Genomic DNA, 19,642 nt, shown 5'->3' with positions numbered 1-19,642 from the left:
AAGAGCGTGCTTGTTTATGAGTTTTCATGAATAATAAAAAAACAAAATATCGTCATACCTTGATAAACATTAATTGATTTCACTGTATTGCTCGAATTGATGATCAATAAAATTGATCCTGTCAGACATAGCCCGGTATAAATGAAGCCCATGACACGAAAATTCTTTATTGATGTCATTTTTAAGGATTAATGACGACGCACTATAAACTAACGATATTCACTGTTTGGCTCTAACTGCACTATACTGACTATACTATCCCGCCCTAGCCAATCTTATCTAAATTTCTGTTTCAAGTGGCTCGCCCATATAGTCAATGCGGTAAACGTGCGGATACGCAGCAAAACTGTGCTGAGAGTTGCGGGTTCGATTTCCGGTCGGTCCAGAAACTTTTCGTAATGGAAATTTCCTACGCTTAGAATATTTTTGTAGCTTTATCCCATACAAATTGTATGATACAATATGCACATGCAAATGGTTATTGGAAGAGAAAGCTCTCAGCTAGTAACTATGGAAGTGCTCATACAACACTAACCTGAGAAACAGGGTTTGTCCCAGATGGGATGCTACGCCATAAAGAAAAATAAGTGACTTCCTCGAGAGCTTTTTTTATCTTTTTTATTTTCAAGAATTATAAGTTATGGTAGTTCTTCACACTTCCTCGAGAGCTGTACATTTTAACTCAACCCTCTTTTCCACTATTTGTCGCACTTTTTGTCTGGAACCTCCAATATCATTGCAACGGTTATGACGATCTGCGGACTCCCAATCCCCCATAGTAGTTTGGTGTAAATATTATAAAGCTGATGCCGTGCGAAAATCTCAATCGCGAACGTTAGACGTTTGATTTATATGCAGAAGAAATATCGTACGGTGTTACATCCCACACACTCAGTTGAGCTCGGCTAATTTTCATTCTTTTGTCGAGATTCGCACAGTCGAGCGCTCGGCAATCGCAATTTAAGGTTGAACGATTCGTCATTGATATAACCGTCATCATTGACAATTACAAAGCAGTTTTCTCGTCCAAAACTGAAAATTTTGCAGTGAAAATGTATTCACTGGATTGTGGTTGGAGAATGAAGTACAGTGTTTTGAACGAGAAAACTGCTGTCGAATTTTCAATGATGACGGTTATATCAATGACGAATCCTTCAACCTTAACTGAGATATCAGCAAAAAGTTCAGTTTATTCATAGCAACACCCATGGGTGCCGCTATAATCAAACATAAAACGTCAAGCATTTAGCCGAAATTTTAGCAAATGAACTTAAACCGAGATTCACAGAGCCGATCTCGACATTCTGTTTTATGTGTGCACCTCTGAATGTTGCACTTAAGCATAAGCATAAGCATAATGGCTAGTTTCTACTTCGTACGTACTGTGCAAAAAGATAGGACAAGTAATGGTCAAGTAATGATTCCGCTTCAAAATTACTTGAGTAGTTCGCAAATGGCAAGTAAGGAAAAAAGTGTAACACTCGTAACGCCTCCCGTGCGAATCAAATGGAACTGTCACATTGGCGCAGTCCACAAAATACGTAACGCTCTAGGGGGAGGGTGTGAGTACGGTCGAGCGTTACGGTCCATACAAAAATTTTAGGATTTTCATACAAAAAAGCGTTACGCAGGGGGGAGGGGGGTCGGAAAACGTCAATTTTAGCGTTACGTATTAAATGGATGCTGCCTTTTCCGTGCGGAAAAATAGTCCGTGCTATTATTTCGTAAGGAAAAGTAACGTTTCGTCCCATACTGGAAGTTGCCAAAATTACTTGCGGAAAAAGGTGAAATTTTACTTGAGCGCTTTACGTGGCAACAGGAAACTTAGCTTAAGGCGAAACTGGATCCATTTCCTCACTTTTTGGTTTTTGATTTTTTATTAAATAACGAAGCGATATTTTCAAAATCGGGTTTCGTGCTCATGTAGAGTATGGATCAGGGTATCTTCTGATTTTTTTACGCGAGAGAAAATGTTTTTCGTTTTTGCAAAAACCATTTTTGAACAAAATTTTTCTAAAAAATGTTTTCTGCAAAAACGAAAAACATTTTCTGCAGCGTAAAAAACTCAGAAGATACCCTGATCCATACTCTACATGTGCACGAAAACCGATTTTAAAAATATTGCTTCGTTAGTTAAAAAATCAAAAACCAAAAAAAATGAGGAAATGCTTCCAGTTTCGCCTTAAGCATTAAGCGAGTCGCACAAATTCGTAGGGGGTACCATAGCACATAGATTTTGGACTAATCTCTGACTCTTAGACAAGACTGACACAATCCTCCAATGGTTGAGAACTGTCTTGGCCTCGTTCTTGCAACTGCTGAGGGATTGGAAAGGATGGTTAGTTGGACACCTAAGAAAGATGTAGATAGCTCTAGGATCTCTCAGGTCCAGGTGTCACGGGAATTTGGGTGTTGTTAGTGGGAGGGTAAACTCCAAGGGACACGTTTGGTAAACGTTCAGAAAATGCACCTGTTGCATTTGCACTTATGCAAAAAACGGAATAAACATAACTTGGCACTCAAAAGTAAAGACAAGTTGTTTTGGATATCCATTTGATTTCCCAAATCCGATCGGAACGAATGGCCCAAACGTGTACCAGACGGCGTGACCCTTTTCAACCCGACAGTTTTAAATTTGAACAAAATTGTTTTGTAACTTGTTGATTAGCGTATCGAGCCCTGAAGATGGTCCAATAGCCGGACCGAAACGTCGGCGATGATAAACAATTAATCAACGCAATTTATCAGACTGCAAGCCGAAATTCTCTAGGAAAATTCATTTGATTGTAGTTATGAGCATACCAACGAGCTGTGCTTTCAGTTAAACAGCTGGGGAAAGATAAATATCTGAAATAGTTTTTTTTTTCATCTGTGGATCATTTTCGATTGATATACTCAGGAAAACCCAGCTAAACATGGTGACTAATAACTAATGTCATACGGAGTCCCAGAAAGTGTGGACAAAACTTTGCATAACGTCAAAATTACTACATATTCATCTTACAAACTACATATTATGTAATATTTTTTTTTATTGAACATAATGTCAGTGTACGCGGAAGATTAGGAAGTTTGCTTGCCGTGGTTTGTTTTTAGCACAACAGTTAACAGTAGGTAAGTGATTTTGGTAGCTCGCTTTTGGGCCACCCGTCTTCGTTTAGAGTTAGTCTATGAAGGGAGAAGCAAATTTTGCCGGATTCGCTCTTTCTGGATTTCGTCATTTTTTTCTATTTTTTCCACTTTATCCTTCGTTCGACGGCCAGAAGATCACCAACACTCACACATTGAAGATGCCTGCTAGTTCCCGACAGATATCTCATTGGTTCCTTGTGTAAGTGTAGCTGGTCTGGCGATACTGGAGGAGCATCCACGGGCGGTCAATCAAGCTCAAGCTCAAGTTCAAGCTCAGTTTTTTTATATAAAAACTTGAAACTCCAGCGACAGCTAGGTAGTCAGTTACAATAGTATAATTTCCCATAACATAGATTTCTTCATAGCTCTTTTCAGAAGTGGCCAAAGTCTACGCTCCATAAAAATTTCGAAAATTTTGTATGAACAAAAGTCTACGAGGGGGAGAGGGGTCTGAGATGGCCTCAAAAAAGTACGTATTTTATGGACAGCGCCTGATGTATGAGTGAGTCACTCAAATTATATATTTTATCACATTGGAATGTTTTGCTATTTACATACATACATATGTTTTTTTTATTGTACACATTATAGCCTTTTATTTAAGAGGTTACATACCTTGCGGGGATTAAAAAAATACTATACGGTTCAATTTTCACAAATAAATGCATAGTTGTTTTAACGACGCGTAGTGCGTCATCAGCATCATTGAAATCTCGCTCGAAATTTCAAAGTGATAAAACTCAGTTACCAAAGCGCAAATTCGGATGAAAATGTATCATCCCATATGCTCACTCGTGGTGAGTGTGATGATACTTTTTCTACTGCATGACTTATGACTTATCACTTCAAAAACGCGAGGCAAACAATCATTGAAAATTAAAAAGTCAATGATTCCTATGAAAATTCTGTGATGCACCAAGTCACCTTAAAAATACTTTGTTTCAACTTTTAACACAAAAACAACGACTTTTTCGTTCAACATGGATTTTATCGTGCAATTTTTTTTAGGTAATGTGAATCGCTCATTACCTCAAGATTCAAAATACAAACTATTAGAAAAGTTTGCAAATCGGTCAACTAGTTTTTAAGATATCACCGTAATGGCACTTGTTGAAAACATCATTTCGAGATAATCGCGTTCAGAGTTTCGTACTTTGCCTTCATGGAGGGCGCGCTTCAAACGGCTGTAACTTTCGTTCTAGTGCTCCAATCTTCATGAAATTTTGAATGTGTTTTAACTTTCTGGTAAACTTTCAGATTATGCAAAAATTCGATTTAATCTCGTAATCCCGCAAGTTATAAAACTCCTGAAAAAATGTCCTATAATTATTTAAACTATTTTTTTTTTTCTGGAAAAGCTTTTCAGTAATCATTCAGTAGTCACTTTATTATCGATTTTCTATGGTTTTTGATATTGTCCAAGCTAATTTTGTGGTTATTTATTTATAATTCATAATCAGCTGCCCCGCCTGCTTCGTTTTAGTGCCGTGCGTCGTCGTTCGAGCTGTTGCGAGAATTCGGAGTGCAAAAGGAGAAAAGCGGGAACTCGGTCGAATGATGCCTGTCGAAGACATCAACTGCCCAGTAGACCGTCCCTTATTTTGCAAAAATTGGAAATGTTATAAGTTCGTTAGTGGAAAACGATCGTTTTAGCTGAGAAATGATCGTGTCAAAATTGGAAGTCCGTATCTCAAGGCTAAGTGGTCTCTCAAGGGGTCTAAAGTTGTCAAAAATGTATAGGACTAAAAGAACATGATTTTTTTTTTCGACGACACGCTTATCTATTAAAACCGATGAATTTAGGACCCTAAAGGGCCAAGAATGTGCTTAGAATTGCGATATCTTCATTCGTTTTTAAGTTATTGAACAAAATAGGATAGGCTTCCTTCGGGATCTAAAAAAAATGGTCAAAAATGTTGATTTTTCGGCTGTTTTTTGTCAATAACTTATAAACAAGTAGGGATATCGCAATTCTAAGCACATTTTTGGTCCTTTAGGGTCCTAAAATCATCGGTTCCAGTAGATAAGCGTGTTTCTTCGTCGAAAAAAATTTCATGTTTTTTAGTCCCATACATTTCTTGACAACTTTAGACCCCTTGAGGGACCACTTAGCCTTGAGATACGGACTTCAAATTTTGACACGATCATTTCTCATCTTATAACGGTCGTTTTCCACTAACGAACTTATAACATTTCCAATTTTTGCAAAATAAGGGACGGCTTACTGCCCAGTCTGCTTCGTTTTAGTGCCGTGCGTCGTCGTTCGTGTTAGTGCGAAAGGTGAAAAGCGAAAATTTAGTGTGCGAAAGGAGAAATACGGCAACTCGGTCGCATGATGCCTGTGAGAGACATCAACTGCCCAGCCTGCTTCGATCGAGTTGTGCGAAAGGAGAAAAGCGGGAATTCGGAGTGCTGACATTACATCTCTACTGAAACATAGCTTTTAAACTCCAAACGAGATGACAGTATACAGCTGTTGTTACGAGTGGAGAGTTCTTCGGACTTCCTTTAAGCACACTCGGTTTTGGAGGATGAGTAAGCTAAAAGCTGAAATTTCATTTTGTTAGGTATGGGTTATGTTACAAATTTACAATGACTTACATTTACTTGTCCTTCCTCATATACAATCCACTATCGCAACAAAAACAAATCGTATAGCCAGATTCGTTGATCTAAATAATTCAATGGGTTCAATATATGCTCAAATCTCACAATAAATGCAGTTCTTACATCAGAGTTAAATGATATTAGCAATACTCTGAACAACTTAGAAAACTATGATTATTTCAAAAAATGCAGTAACAAATGCTTCTATTTATATTTCGTTTGATTTAATTTCTTCTCTTATTCAAATCCTTGCCCTATCGGCATCTACGTATACAGTCCTCTCTTAGCATTAATCAAAGAGACGGCCGTGTTGCCAGTTGTTAGACGGGCAGTTTCACCGTGCGCAAATACACCGCAACACTTCCCCGCCGTAAAGCTGGTTAAGCAGCTACTGACCAGCTTTGCTTTCTTCTATGTCCAGTCGCGCTATCTTGGCAACCGGACGTTTCATCATCCCAGTCGCCGTCTGTATCTCGGCCTCACGAACTCTACCATCCGTTCCTTCGTTGACTTTCACAACTCTTCCACGTATCCATCCATTGCGAACCTTCTCCTCTACGATGACAACCAAATCTCCCACGGCAATCGGCCTCACTTCTCCAAACCACTTCGTTCGTCGAGCAATGGTTGGCAGATACTCTCTGATCCATCTTCTCCAAAACTGATCTACCATGGAGCGACACAGCTCCCAGCTTCCTCTGCATACCATCTTCGGCTCTACCAGGATCTTGGGAGGTTGTTTCACACCTGTTGAGCTCAGCAAAAGAAAATGATTTGGCGTCAGTGCCTCTTGCTGCTCCGTTTCTAATGGAATGAACGTCAAGGGCCTGGAGTTGACTACGCTCTCTGCTTCTACAATAAATGTTGCCAGAGCTTCTTCTTTCGGGATCTCGGTCGTTTGTATCGCCGCCATCGCTGTCTTGACATATCTGACCAAACGCTCCCACGCGCCACCCATATGCGGCGCTGCTGGTGGGTTGAACACCCATCTGGTATTCGTGTTGGTGAACGTCTCTGCAAGCTGTCGGTCCATCTCGATCATCTCCTTGCGCAAATCGTTATTCGCCCCCACAAAGTTCGTCCCTCTGTCGCTGCGTATTTCTACCGGAGCGCCCCTGCGCCCGATGAAGCGGCGTATCGCTTGCTTGCACGATTCTGTCGAGAGTGAGTGCGCCACCTCCAGATGCACGGCACGAGTAGTGAGGCATGTGAATAGCGCTATCCATCTTTTCACTGTGCTACGATTTACCCGAAAGGATATCGGGCCGAAATAGTCGAGCCCTACGTACGAAAAAGATCGTTCATACGGTTTTAGTCTCGCCTCGGGGAATGGAGCCATTCGTGGAACTGCCGGGGTCGCCTTCTTCACCTTGCACATCTGACACAGCTTTGCTATGTTGCGAACTGCTGCACGAAGGGCAGAGATATGGAATCGCTGCCTCACTTCGTGGACTATTGTTTCCCCATTGGCGTGCAGAAACCTCCGATGATACCATTGTAGCAGCAATCGGGTGACTTCGTGCTCCTTCGGTAGGATGATCGGGAATCTCGTATCGTACGCAACGAAGGTAGCGGCGGAAATCCGGGACTCCGACCGAATCACGCCAGCGTCATCCATGTATGGCGATAGCGTCCGAATCTTACTCGTTCGTTCCAGCCTACCACCTTTCATACTATTCTCCTGCAGCTCCTTGGAAAGCACTGCAACCTCATCTGGATACTGCTCCCTTTGCACCATCCGGAAAATGTTGATCTCTGCTTGCGCTAGTTCTTGCTGCGTCAGCAGCCCCATTCCTAGCTGATCCTTCTTCACTCTTCGCAGCACATTCCGACAAAATCGAAGCACATAAGCTACAGCTCGCACTAAACGGGTCCAGTTGGAGAAACGCGCCCAATCCACCACCAGACTCACTGTTGCGTCCGTATGCACCATACATGCTCGCAGCTCTTCGGTCGTTTTCTGTTCCGTTGGTTTTAGTCCTGCGGGCCATTCGCTTTCGGGTGTACGCAGAAAGTTCGGTCCTCTGAACCACTGACTATTAGGAGATAAGCAGGGACCTCTTCCCCACTTTGTCGCCAGATCTGCTGGATTCTCCTTTGTTGGTACCCACCGCCATTGTTCCACGTCCGATTTGGACAAAATTTCACCGATGCGACATGCAACAAACTGCCGATAATTTCGATGGTCAGAGTTGATCCAGGCTAGCACCGTCTTCGAATCGCTCCACATAATCACTCTGTCTATGTTCATCGAATGCGGTTGCGAATCGTCTTCAGCAGTCGAACCCCGATCACCGCTGCCATTAGCTCCAGCCTTGGAATGGACAAAGCCTTCAGAGGAGCTACCTTCGATTTTCCACCGACCAAAGCTACCTCTCCACCATCCGCAAACTCCGCTCGAAAATACGCTACACAAGCGTACGCTTCTTCGCTGGCATCCACGAAGATGTGTAGTTGCAGGTCGATGACATCCCTCTGCGCACGTTTGGGAAAATAACAGCGGGAAATACGGACTTCATCCAGGCGTTGAAACAGGTTCGTCCAGCGCGACCACTTCTCCTTCAACTGTACCGGTATCTGCTGATCCCAATCCGTGCTCAATCTCCACAGATCTTGGATAAGGATCTTTCCGTGGATCAAGAAAAAGCACAGCAGCCCAATTGGGTCGAACGGACTCATGACGACTCGTAATGCTTGCCGCTTCGTAGGATGGTCTGTATCAATAGCCAGTGTTGTCGAAAAGGTGAAAACGTCTTCGTCCGGTTTCCAGTACATTCCGAGCACTCGTTCCGTCGAGCAGTTCTTGTCCAGCCGGAAACTTTTCTCGACTACCGCATCGCAATCCCCGACCCGTTCGAGGACCTCTTTGGCATTCGACAACCAGTTGTGCAGGTAGAACCCGCCGAGAGAATGCACGTGCTTGACCTCCGTCGCAATCTTGATTGCTTCCTCGACACTGTCTGCGCTATCGAGATAATCGTCCATGTAATGTTTTTTTCACGATTGCCTCGGCCGCTGCTGGAAACTCTGCTGCATATTCTTCGGCATTTTTATTTTTAACATACTGTGCCGAGCACGGTGAGCAGGTTGCTCCGAACGTAGTGACATCCATCAGGTAGACGTCCGGGACGTGCGAAGGGTCCTCCCTCCAAAGCAACCGTTGGGCATGACGATCCTCCGGCCGAATTCGTATTTGATGGAACATTTCCTTCAAGTCTGCACAGAATCCAATCCGTTTTTCCCGGAACACAAACAAGACGTTCAGCAGTGTGTTCAGAAGGTCCGGTCCTTTCAGCAACATCGTATTCATTGAAACTCCATCAACCGTAGCCGCCGCGTCGCAAAATATACGGATTTTCGTCGGTTTCTTGGGATTGATAGTCACTCCCAATGGAAGGTACCACGTTCGCTTCGGATCTGCTTCGTCGAGTTCCGCCTGCGTAGCTTTGTGTATGTAGCCCTTCGTTTGGTATTCAGACCACTGCTTTACTACACTCTCCCCAATTACCAGATCTTTCCGAATGCGTCGCTCCAGGCACTGAAGACGTCGGACCGCCATCGGGTAACTGTCCGGAAACTCAAAGCGGTCGTATCTCCAAAGAAGCCCCGTCTCGAATCGTTGACCGACTCTCTTTGTAGTGTTCTGCAGAATCTGCTTCGCTCGCTGTATCTCTGACGACTCCGGGCATGGCATAGCAACGACCCCTAGACTTTCCACGGCAAAGAACTCCTTCACTAGATCTTGCAGCTTCTGGTCATTCTGGCATTCGCAGATGTGAAAACTGTGTGCACGGTCATTGTACTCGCTCTGCATTTCATACACTGTCCATCCGAGCCGTGACCTTGCTGCAATGGGCTCTCCGGGTTGCCCTTCTCGCACCTTCAACATAGTCGTGACGTGTGCGTTATCGTTCCCGATAAGAATCCGGGGAAGAGCGTCTTCGTAGTCCTTTATCGGTAGGCCTTTCAGATGTGGAAAGTCCTGGGCGAGTTCCGCGTATCGCAGCGACTGCTGTGGTAGATCTAGCTTGCGCACAGTTCGCACATCCTTCAATGTGAACCTTGTCTGTCCATTTTCTCCGGATATGTCCAAAGCTACTATCTGAGATTCTGCTTCAATCCGTTTCACGTTAGCTGTCCACTGCAGGCAAAGCGGTTGGGTTTCTCCTTTGACGCCCAGTTGCCTTATGATCTCCTCGTCTACCAGCGTTTTCGCAGATCCATCGTCCATCGTGTGTGTCTGTTCGTATTGTTGTCGAATACTGTGTTTGCTATCCGGTGGTAATTAAATGTAGTTTTATGAGTAACTAAGCCGCCTAAATTCATAACGTGATTTGTTAAACGTTTGTGCAAACTCCTGCTGTAGAGAATAGCCCAAAGATAGCAATTCTCCCGTCATTAAACCAATAAAATCTGGTTTACATTACCCGTGTTTTCATCGTTCACCGTTCACAATTGATAGTGCTTCATTGTGTTTACCACTCACCATGAACTGCAAAAAGTGCTCCAATACTATCGACAACGGCGAAATGTATACTGTGTGTGAAGGCAAATGTGCTAGCCGTTTCCACGCTACATGTGTCGGTGTTGATGAGGATCAGTGGAATGCACTAGCGAACAACGTTATTTGGCTGTGCGATTGTTGCATGGACGACTTCTGCAAATATCGGGATCGTCAAGAACCGCGTATATATGACACCACAAATGCAGCTCGGTCCGTGGACGAGGAGATTTTGGATCTTAAAGCCAAAGTGACCACGATACAGGAAATTCTGGCGACTATTACCGTACCTGCGATACCATCGTCCGAAAGAAGGAAACTGTGTCACTCTACTCCTGTGACGTCGCCTGTGCTTCGTGGAGGAACGAATGCTAATGTGTGCGAGTCAAATGATCAGCTGTCGCAGATAAACTCGTTCGGAAGCAATACGTTCGATTTGTTTTTGACCAATATAGATCCATTTGTGACCGAACATGAAATCAGTTCACTAGCATGTCGATGTTTAGGCATGAACTCTACAGATAGCTTTGATGTTATAAAGTTAGTTTCGAAACGAAGAGATTGCACGAAACTCGATTATATTTCTTTCAAGTTAGTCTTGGATAAAAACTGTAAAGCAATAGAACTGAATGATAAAACCTGGCCAAAGGGGGTCAAATTCCGCGAATTCGTGAATCGGCATAATGAGACTTGGAGGCCTTAATTTATTGTGAATCATTGTTTTGGTTTTTGTTTTTGCTACGTCTTCGAATGTTGAATTGTGATTATTAATATATGGTTTGACAGTGTTGAGAAAAGTGTATTGGCTGATATTGTAACTAGATTTGTTGATGTTTCTAATATGTAATGTTTTATTCGTTGATGTTCTTACGATGTGATATGTTAGATATAGTTGTTCCGTCGTGGAACGGGGATTTTCGGGGTGAACGGATTCGGGACCGGTAGCTCAATTGGAGGGTGGACTGTATAACCAGCGGCGTCATGGTCGCAATTTTTTCCGCAGTCAAGTTCGCAGATTGTGAACAATCCTCGGTACTCACTTTACGTAATTTATGTTTAGTCCCTTGCTGTCAGAGCTGTCAGATCAGTGTAACACGCCAAATATAATTTACACAAAAGGCAATTTACACGGAAAAAAATACACGGTTATGAATATTTATTGGGTACCGGACTGGACATCGAAAATTTGATTGTTTTCTTTGGTACATCGAGGTCTTGAAATTAGTCTATGGTATAACTTTTGTTTTCACTGGTACAGAAAAGACGCGGTTTATTTACTAAAACTTAACTAATAAAACTGTATATTTCGTTGTTTGGTTCGATTGTTTCGTACACGTCGGGGGGCGATTCTAGACTTCTTCTGTCGGTAGTTGAATGTTGACTCTCGTGCTGTGGCGGCGTCGAGCGTACGGAATGGGTAGACAGATGAATGGGAAGGAGAAGGATAGCTGCTTGCATGCAACGATCGTGGCGGCGGTGGAATCTTCCACGCATATGAACGCTGTGGTGATTCGGTCGTCGTCGGCGGCTGGCACATAAGGACACGCTGTAGATGGATGGGCGGTCGATCTGTCGATCCTCTTGTGCATGCTCGTACATGTCGGCTTGGGGAAATCATGAAATCGGTGGATGAACAGTTGGACAACGTGGAGTGTAGTACAGAAAATGTTGGCAACAATATTTGCGGGTTTCCTTCGCGTCGGCGCGAACAATAGTTTTAAGTTTTCATTAAGCCCATTTAGGGTAGATGGAGAAATAAATAAATACAAATACAAATACAAGAAGGCGTAGGCTGCTACGGATCGATTGTTCCCAAATAGTTTTACTGGGATGATACGAAACAGCGCCGCCCTGTCAGCAGAATGGTGGTTGGTAATCACGTTCGCGGCAGCCGATTTTGCGCCGGTCCTTTCCTTGCAATCGCTAGTTTCCTGCTTTGAATGTAGCAGAGGGTGGTGCCGGAGCTGACAATCATCGATTTCGCACTTTTCCCGAATCCTACAAGGGCGCTTGCCATGTAGACCCAAGCAGATACGACACAATCCAAGCTGTCCCGTTAGCTTCCAGCGATCTTCCAGCAGCTTCTTGGCGAACACGGAGCAGTTCTTTACTCGATGATCAGGGTCCTTGCACACCAAACACGCTAGATTCGGTGGCTCTGGTTTGTTAGCGGAAGTGGCCTTCTCCTTCACTGGTGTCCTCAGCACCTCCTCCGAGGAGTGCGTCCCACAGAAACCTTTATCTTTGCCGTCCTTCACAGCTCGCTGCGGCTGCTGCTGCGGTTGCTGCTTCGGATCTTAGTGCAGAGTTACATCCGTCGCTGCTCGGACCAGAGTCGCCATGTACTGCGAGAATGCCCGAACGTTTACTTCCGCACACCGTTGCTTATACAGCGACCAATCTAGCTTCATGTTAGCTGGCAGCTTGTCTACCAGCTCGAATAGCAGCATCGGGTTATTGAGATGTGTTTGATGTCCCCCCGCTTCTAGGTGATCGCTGAGGTTTTGCACCGCCATTCCGTACCCAATCAACGTATCTAGTCGATCTTGCTTCGGTGCTGGCGCTCCACGGACTTTCTGCAGCAACGTGTGGATCAGCAGCTCCGGTCTACCGTATAACGTTTCGAGAGTGGCAATGACGTGAGGGACCGCTGTCGGCAAAAGCAGACGACTGCGTACTGCTTCTAGTGCATTCCCCTTTAAACATCGTTGCAGCCGAGCCAAGTTCTCCGCTTCTGAATACCCACACGCTTGTGTTGTATTGGTATACGAAATGATGAACAGTGGCCAGTCCTCTGGGTTTCCGGTGAACGTTGGCAACTCCTTCGATATCACTTGTCGGGCGGCAATCTGCTGTGGGCTCGGTCCCCAAGCTGGCGCAGGAACACATGAAGTGAAATCTCTTCTCGGATACTGCACGGGACTTTCTGGACTCGCCATCCTCTGGACCGCGGGATCCTCGCTCGGCTGGTTCCTGCTCATCAACGGTCGCTCCCGCGGGATTCGCCACAAATGTTCTCGTTCTGTTGATTCTTGTGGAACACTTTGCACTAATCCATGTACGCCGAATGCTTGATCACTTCTTGGATTCACTTCCACCCGCGAAATTTGACTTCGAACCCCGCCGGTTTGTGATTGACTGGGGAGACAGCGGGCTAAAGACCCTGGAATATGGGGTTCGTTTGGGAACCGGTTGTTATTGGGGCTCGCATGTACCAGTTCAAGGGAACATTGATAATTGCCACTCACACTGGATGCAGTGGTCACTGGAGGAACCGCGGAAACTCCTAAATTGTCGCTGACACCTATCTGCAGTACGGTTTCTGACGTTCGTCCGATCATACCTCCTAACGTTCCCTCACTAGCTGAACTTTCTAAGGAAATACCTGCCAACGTTCTGCCTAGTATGTTACCAGCCGGCTGCGTTTCGCCGCCCTGACTAGCCCCTATTCTGGATGTCGTTGCGATTCCCTCCTGAAGCTCAGCTTCTGTGACGGTAGCCGCTGTGGTCACTATCGTCGAACTCAGCATCTCGTTCTGTTTCTGCTGCCATTGCTCCACCTTGCTGCGTGAGCTCTGCTGCGAGGACACACTGCGGGTATCGCTTACCTCATCTCGCTCGATCTCTTCCCGTAGTCGGAAAGACTCCTCCAGGACTTCTGCTTCTAGTTCCAGCTTCTTGCTCTCCAATTCCAGTCGCTTCAAACCCAGAGCCTTCTGCGCTTCCAGTTTCTCCAGCTGCAACTGGGCCCTCCTAGCACGGGCGCTGGAGCTGGTCCTTTCCGACGGCACGCTACTGTGTTTCGACGTCGACTTACCGGTGTTTGTCGTCTTCTTTCCCGCCGCAGTACTAACCAATGGCTGCTGGCACTTCGGACAGGCGAAAGTGCGATCTGGATCAACGATTTCGTCATCAACTCCGACGCATTGGAAATGCCACAATGACGTGCATTGGCCACAGCTAACCATCCTCTTCGTGTCCGGATTGTTACATACCTGGCAGCGGGATGTACTACCGGTCGCACCTTTCGCACTTCGGGTGCTCATTGGCATCTTGATCGATCTACTATCAAGTAAATCTTTTAGATTGTTGTTACGAGTGGAGAGTTCTTCGGACTTCCTTTAAGCACACTCGGTTTTGGAGGATGAGTAAGCTAAAAGCTGAAATTTCATTTTGTTAGGTATGGGTTATGTTACAAATTTACAATGACTTACATTTACTTGTCCTTCCTCATATACAATCCACTATCGCAACAAACAAATCGTATAGCCAGATTCGTTGATCTAAATAATTCAATGGGTCCAATATATGCTCAAATCTCACAATAAATGCAGTACTTACATCAGAGTTAAATGATATTAGCAATACTCTGAACAACTTAGAAAACTATGATTATTTCAAAAAATGCAGTAAAAATGCTTCTATTTATATTTCGTTTGTTTTAATTTCTTCTCTTATTCAAATCCTTGCCCTATCGGCATCTACGTGTGTAAGAACGCCAGTAACGGGAAAGTCCGCATTGTCACTTGCGCAATTCGCTGATAAATCCCTGGAAGAACTTCTTGAGAAATCACTAGACAAATCCGCGAAGAATTCCTCAGAATAACTCTTGAAGGAATTCATAAAGTGATTTCTAAATAAAATGGTGGAGCTCCTGGAGGAATGCCTGGAAAATTCAAAATTTATCCCCGGAGGAATTTCTACCGCAATGAACACAGTTATTCCCGGTAACTTTACCAGAAAAGTAGGAATAAATAGTTACATAATGAGTTACTGTAGAAATCTCAGCAGGAACTTCTGGAGAAACTCTAGCACTGGAGGAATCCTAGTTGGAATTTCAAGAAGGGTGACAGTGAAAATCCATTGATAAAACTCACGGAGAATTCCAAAGGAATTATTAAAAAATATCCTGGAGGCAACCCAGGAAGAATACCTGGAAAAACTCAAGCAGAGATTCCTGGAAAAGTCAAATCAAGAATATTTGGAGGAATCTTCGAAGAAATTTCTTCTGGAATTCTATCTGTTATTCTTGAAGAAATTCTTTTAATATTTTTTTGAAAGAATTACCTTTGTATTTCAGATGGAAATTTCTAAGGAATATCTGGAGAAACATCTGGAGAAATCACAGAAGTTTTTCTAGCGGAATCTGAGCACGAAACCTTTTGGAAACTCCATCAAATTGTGCTGGATTAGTTCCAGCAAGAATTTCGGGGTGAATCTTGGCAAATACCCCAAGTAACACACTTGTCATAAAAGAGTCACAGTGACGCAGGTTTTCATGGCGCGGAAGTCACTGCGATGTACTTATAGCAATAACGAATTCATTTGTTAGAAGTAAGTCACAGTGACTCCTGCACAATAAAAACCTGCACCGCCGTGACTCATCTGTGACAAATGTGTTACTTGAGACTCTTCGAGCAGAAATAGTTGGAGCTTTTTAAGAAGATCCTTGCAGGAGTGACGGGAGGAATCCTAGTAGATATTTTAAGAGGAACGACAGAATTGAACCTTGGAAAAATCTTGACCAGAATGAATCTTGAAAATCAAATCTTTTTGGCGAATCCTACAGAAATCCATTGAGAAACCACAGGAGATATTCCTGGAGGAATCATATCTAGAATTTTTGCAGCAATAACGACAGGCGTGTCCAGAGAAATCATAGTAGATATAGAAATATGTAAGAATCAATGGAGGAATCATAGAAGATAGAAGGATCCCGAAGTTCTCCTTAAAGAACTTCAGGATGAATCACATGAGGTATTTCATGATGAACTCAATCAAAAACTCCTGGGTGAACTCTCGAATTAATTCCAGAGGTATCCCAAGAGGAATTCCTAGAGGCAAGCTCGGATAAAAATTTTGCCTTGATGTAAGCCCCTGCGTCACATAGATTTCTTACTTACGATCACACCAACAGATAACGTTTGACGACGTTTGATCACTTCTAAATGCAAAAAATAAGAAAAACCTTGATATATATCACATTGGTTTAAATAGATAAATATAAAGAAACATGTTAAGAATTCGACTTATGTATGATCTTACAAAGTTTTGAAAATATATAAAATTCAATGATGGAAAAAAAACATATAAGAAAGACTGAAAATTACTGTTGTGTGCATAACATGATCTTTATGATAATTTTCTTTGCAAAATATGTATTTAAAACGAAATTCGGGGAAAAAAATTCTATATAATGTAACTTTGATAAAACATAAGGAAAATAGAAATGCAGTTACGTTATATCGAGGTATGACTGTATATTGCATCCATATTTGGTACCTTTACCCTATCTATTTTATTATTTCCATTATCTTAAAGAGCGTTATCTTTTTTATCCATGCTGAAAAATCAAAGTTATTGCGTGTTTCATTTTGCTCGCTTACGAGGGCGTGGCGTACTAACTAACCCAACTAACAATCACTCATTTAACAGGCACCTTTATGATGAATTAATTCAACATAATGTTGAATAACATTTGAATTATTTCCACGTACAACCTATGTTCGGGTTTTGTTCACACAAATTTGGAGAAGTTATAAAGCATCATGTTGTGCACCAACTTATTTTGTTGTTGTTGAAAACGTTTTACAAATGTACAAGAAAGTTGTTATTAAGCTTTGGCAAAAATGACTGAAAATAAATCAAATGCAAAAATGTTGAACTCTCACGAGAGTAATTACACAGCGCAACATTTTTTTTGTCTCAAGAGCAAACTTATGTGTCTCCGAAGGATTTTGGGCCGCTGAATCCGAATCCGGGCTCAGATTTGCTCCAACACGTCACAATTTTGAGCAATACCTCAATTTATAGGGCAAAATATGCGATTTTGGGCTTTTTTGACTGCAAGCCATTACGCAAGGAAATATTTTTTTTAAGCAATCAAAAGGTTAATTGGTCAATTAATATCTAATTTAACGACTCATGCAAAATATTTCGTTTTACCTAATCAAATTTGATAGATTTAAGCATTTTATGTTAGTATGAAAACTTGCATGCAACTTTTGGAGGGTGACTTGTATGGGAAATGTCGTACCTAATATAAATCGCTTAAATCTATCAAATTCGATTTGTAAAAACGAAATATTTTGCATAAGTCGTTAATTTAGATGTTAATTGACGAATTAACCTTTTGATTGCTTAAAAAAATATTTCCTCGCTTAATGGCTTGCAGTCAAAAAAGCCCAAAATCGCATATTTCGCCCTATAAATTGAGGTATAGCTCAAAATTGTGACGTGTTAGAGCAAATCTGAGCCCGGATTCGGATTCAGCGGCCCAAAATCCTTCAGAGACACATAAGTTTGCTCTTGAGACAGACAAAAAGTTAATTTTTGTTACGCTGTGTTATTTGCTCTCATGTTGAGAACACTTATTACGAAATAAGAATTACATATAAAATTACCTAAATCCGGATTAGAACTCGAGACCTGTTGATTGCCAGCCGCATGCCTTCCTATCTGCGCCATCCTAGAGATGGTGAGATGCAGCACCCAAAGCAAAACATAATCTTCCCATGACTCAATAATGATCACTCCTGAACTTGTGTTCAGCAGTGGTGAATTACCACAGAACGTGGTAATCAACTGAACAACGCCTTATACTTCAACAGCTGTTCAGCCCAAAACACGTGTTTTCCATTCTGATTTCGCTGTCAGTATTTTTATCGCACGGTGAGAAAACTTGTATCGAATGCGGCCAAAAAGTGTTGGTACTTATTGAAGATATTGTTTCCAGACGTACTAATTGCGAAATGAATATGTTTTTATTCTTATTATTGAATATCGATCTTTAAAAATGTATGACAATATGTGGTGCGGTATGGTCTTGGACATGGTGCATTCACAGCATCTGTTCAGGTAATCTATTCATGCTCAGTCGAAGATCCGTTAAGCATTTTTTTTATTTATGCTTTTGTCATGGAATCTTGATATTATGTTCAATAAATAGTGCATAAGGATGTTAGGGATACTTGAAATGTGTCGATTTCTGAATGCTGTTTGGTTATCTAGGTGACTGTGAGAACAATATTCAGTAAACACGACATCACTGAAATTTAAAATGCATCGATCCAAGCGTCTCGTACAATCGAACTGCTGCGGAAGATAAAAATATATAATAATCAAGGTACAAGATATCTTGTTACAGATCAATAATAATAAAAAAATGCCTCATTTTTACGTTGATTACGTCTCTTGGCACTCAATATTAAACTACATAATTCTATTCTGTTTGATTTTATGTGATTAGTTTAAAGTTTTGGTTCTTTAATAACTTCGTTATCTAAACAGTTTTAGCCATGATTTATCCCATAATCCGAACAAAGTTCCGAGTCAAACTATGACGGGCTGAAGGCGTTTATTTGACAAGTGAAAAGCACATTGTTGAGGAGCATATGCTTATCGATACATCAGCTTAATAAGATGCAGACAAATGTTTTGTTAAATTCTTTTGTTAAGGAATCAATGCTTGTCGAATAAATTTCTTGTTAAACTTTTGAAAAGTGATTTAATTTATCATTGTTGATACCGATGAAGAAAGTCGAACAGTGACTATTTTTTCAATTGAAAAATCATTTAAACAGTAATGTGTAGAGCATAATTTTAGTTCAGCTATCATGACCATTATTAAGTAACAATTCAGCAAGCTTGCTTGTTTGTGACTTGCAATTGTTAGTTGGGTAGTATACGTATACTTCAAACGTATATATATATATATATATATATATCATACGTATACTTCAAACTCAAAATGCGAGAATGCTTTTGCTTCCCGGGAAATCGATGAAAGCCTTCGGTGTATGATCAGGATGATTATTTTACGGCACTTATATACATGAATGTTATTGCGCATTTCCCACCCCACTGGGCCCCTTTCGCAGTAAGTTTAAGTGCGGGATCTCCAGTTAGCCTAGTGGTTAAGGCTATGGATCGCCAATCCGGAGACGGCGGGTTCGATTCCCGTTCCAGTAGGGAAAACTTTCTCGACTTCCTGGGCATAGTGTATCATTGTACTTGCCCCACAGTTTACAAATTCATGCAATGGCTGGCAAAGAAACCCTTTCAATTAATAACAGTGGAAGTGCTCAAAGAACACTAAGTTGAAGTGAGGCAGGCCAAGTTCTAGTGGGGACGTAGAGCCATAAAGAAGAAGAAGATAAGTGCGGGATCGTAAATAAAACTGCGATTTTGCATCAAATCGTTTCGGTGTCTTCTGCGCACTTATTCAGCACCTTGTAATGCATAAGTGCGCAGAAGACACCGACACGATTCGATGCAAAATCGCAGTTTTATGCACGATCCCGCATTAATATTAACCGCGAAAAGGGTCCAGTGGGGTGGGAAATGCGCAATAAAGATTCAATGGATAAGATGTTCGAAGAACTATGCCAATTCCAGACAAGC

At 42.3% G+C, this 19,642-nt stretch overlaps 2 protein-coding genes across 5 annotated transcripts in view; both read right to left on the bottom strand.

The window, feature by feature from the left end:
* LOC109416987 (uncharacterized) overlaps window positions 1-252 on the bottom strand; it is a 33,397-nt gene extending 33,145 nt beyond the window's left edge. The window contains exon 1 of one of the 4 annotated variants that reach the window (XR_009999240.1): window positions 59-251. Coding sequence is in view for 2 of the 4 variants with exons in the window: in XM_062859795.1 (XP_062715779.1) it covers window positions 59-179 (121 nt within the window). In the remaining 2 variants the exon portion in view is untranslated. Of the gene's footprint in view, window positions 1-58 lie in introns of all 4 variants that reach the window. The other 3 variants (XR_009999241.1, XM_062859795.1, XM_062859794.1) reach the window with 3 other exon arrangements.
* Window positions 253-6,127: 5,875 nt separating this feature from the next.
* LOC134290665 (uncharacterized) lies at window positions 6,128-7,969 on the bottom strand. Its single transcript, XM_062857843.1, has one exon. The coding sequence runs from the start codon at window positions 7,967-7,969 to the stop codon at window positions 6,128-6,130; it is 1,842 nt and encodes a 613-aa protein (XP_062713827.1).
* Window positions 7,970-19,642: the final 11,673 nt, after the last annotated feature.

Source organism: Aedes albopictus, chromosome 3, assembly GCF_035046485.1.
Source record: "Aedes albopictus strain Foshan chromosome 3, AalbF5, whole genome shotgun sequence".
NCBI classification, from domain to species: Eukaryota; Metazoa; Arthropoda; class Insecta; order Diptera; family Culicidae; genus Aedes; species Aedes albopictus.
This window is presented reverse-complemented; position numbering and strand designations above follow the sequence as displayed.

Coding starts and splice junctions, on each gene's coding strand:
- LOC134290665 (XM_062857843.1), bottom strand. CDS start 7,969: ATGTGGAGCGATTCGAAGACGGTGCTAGCCTGGATCAACTCTGACCAT.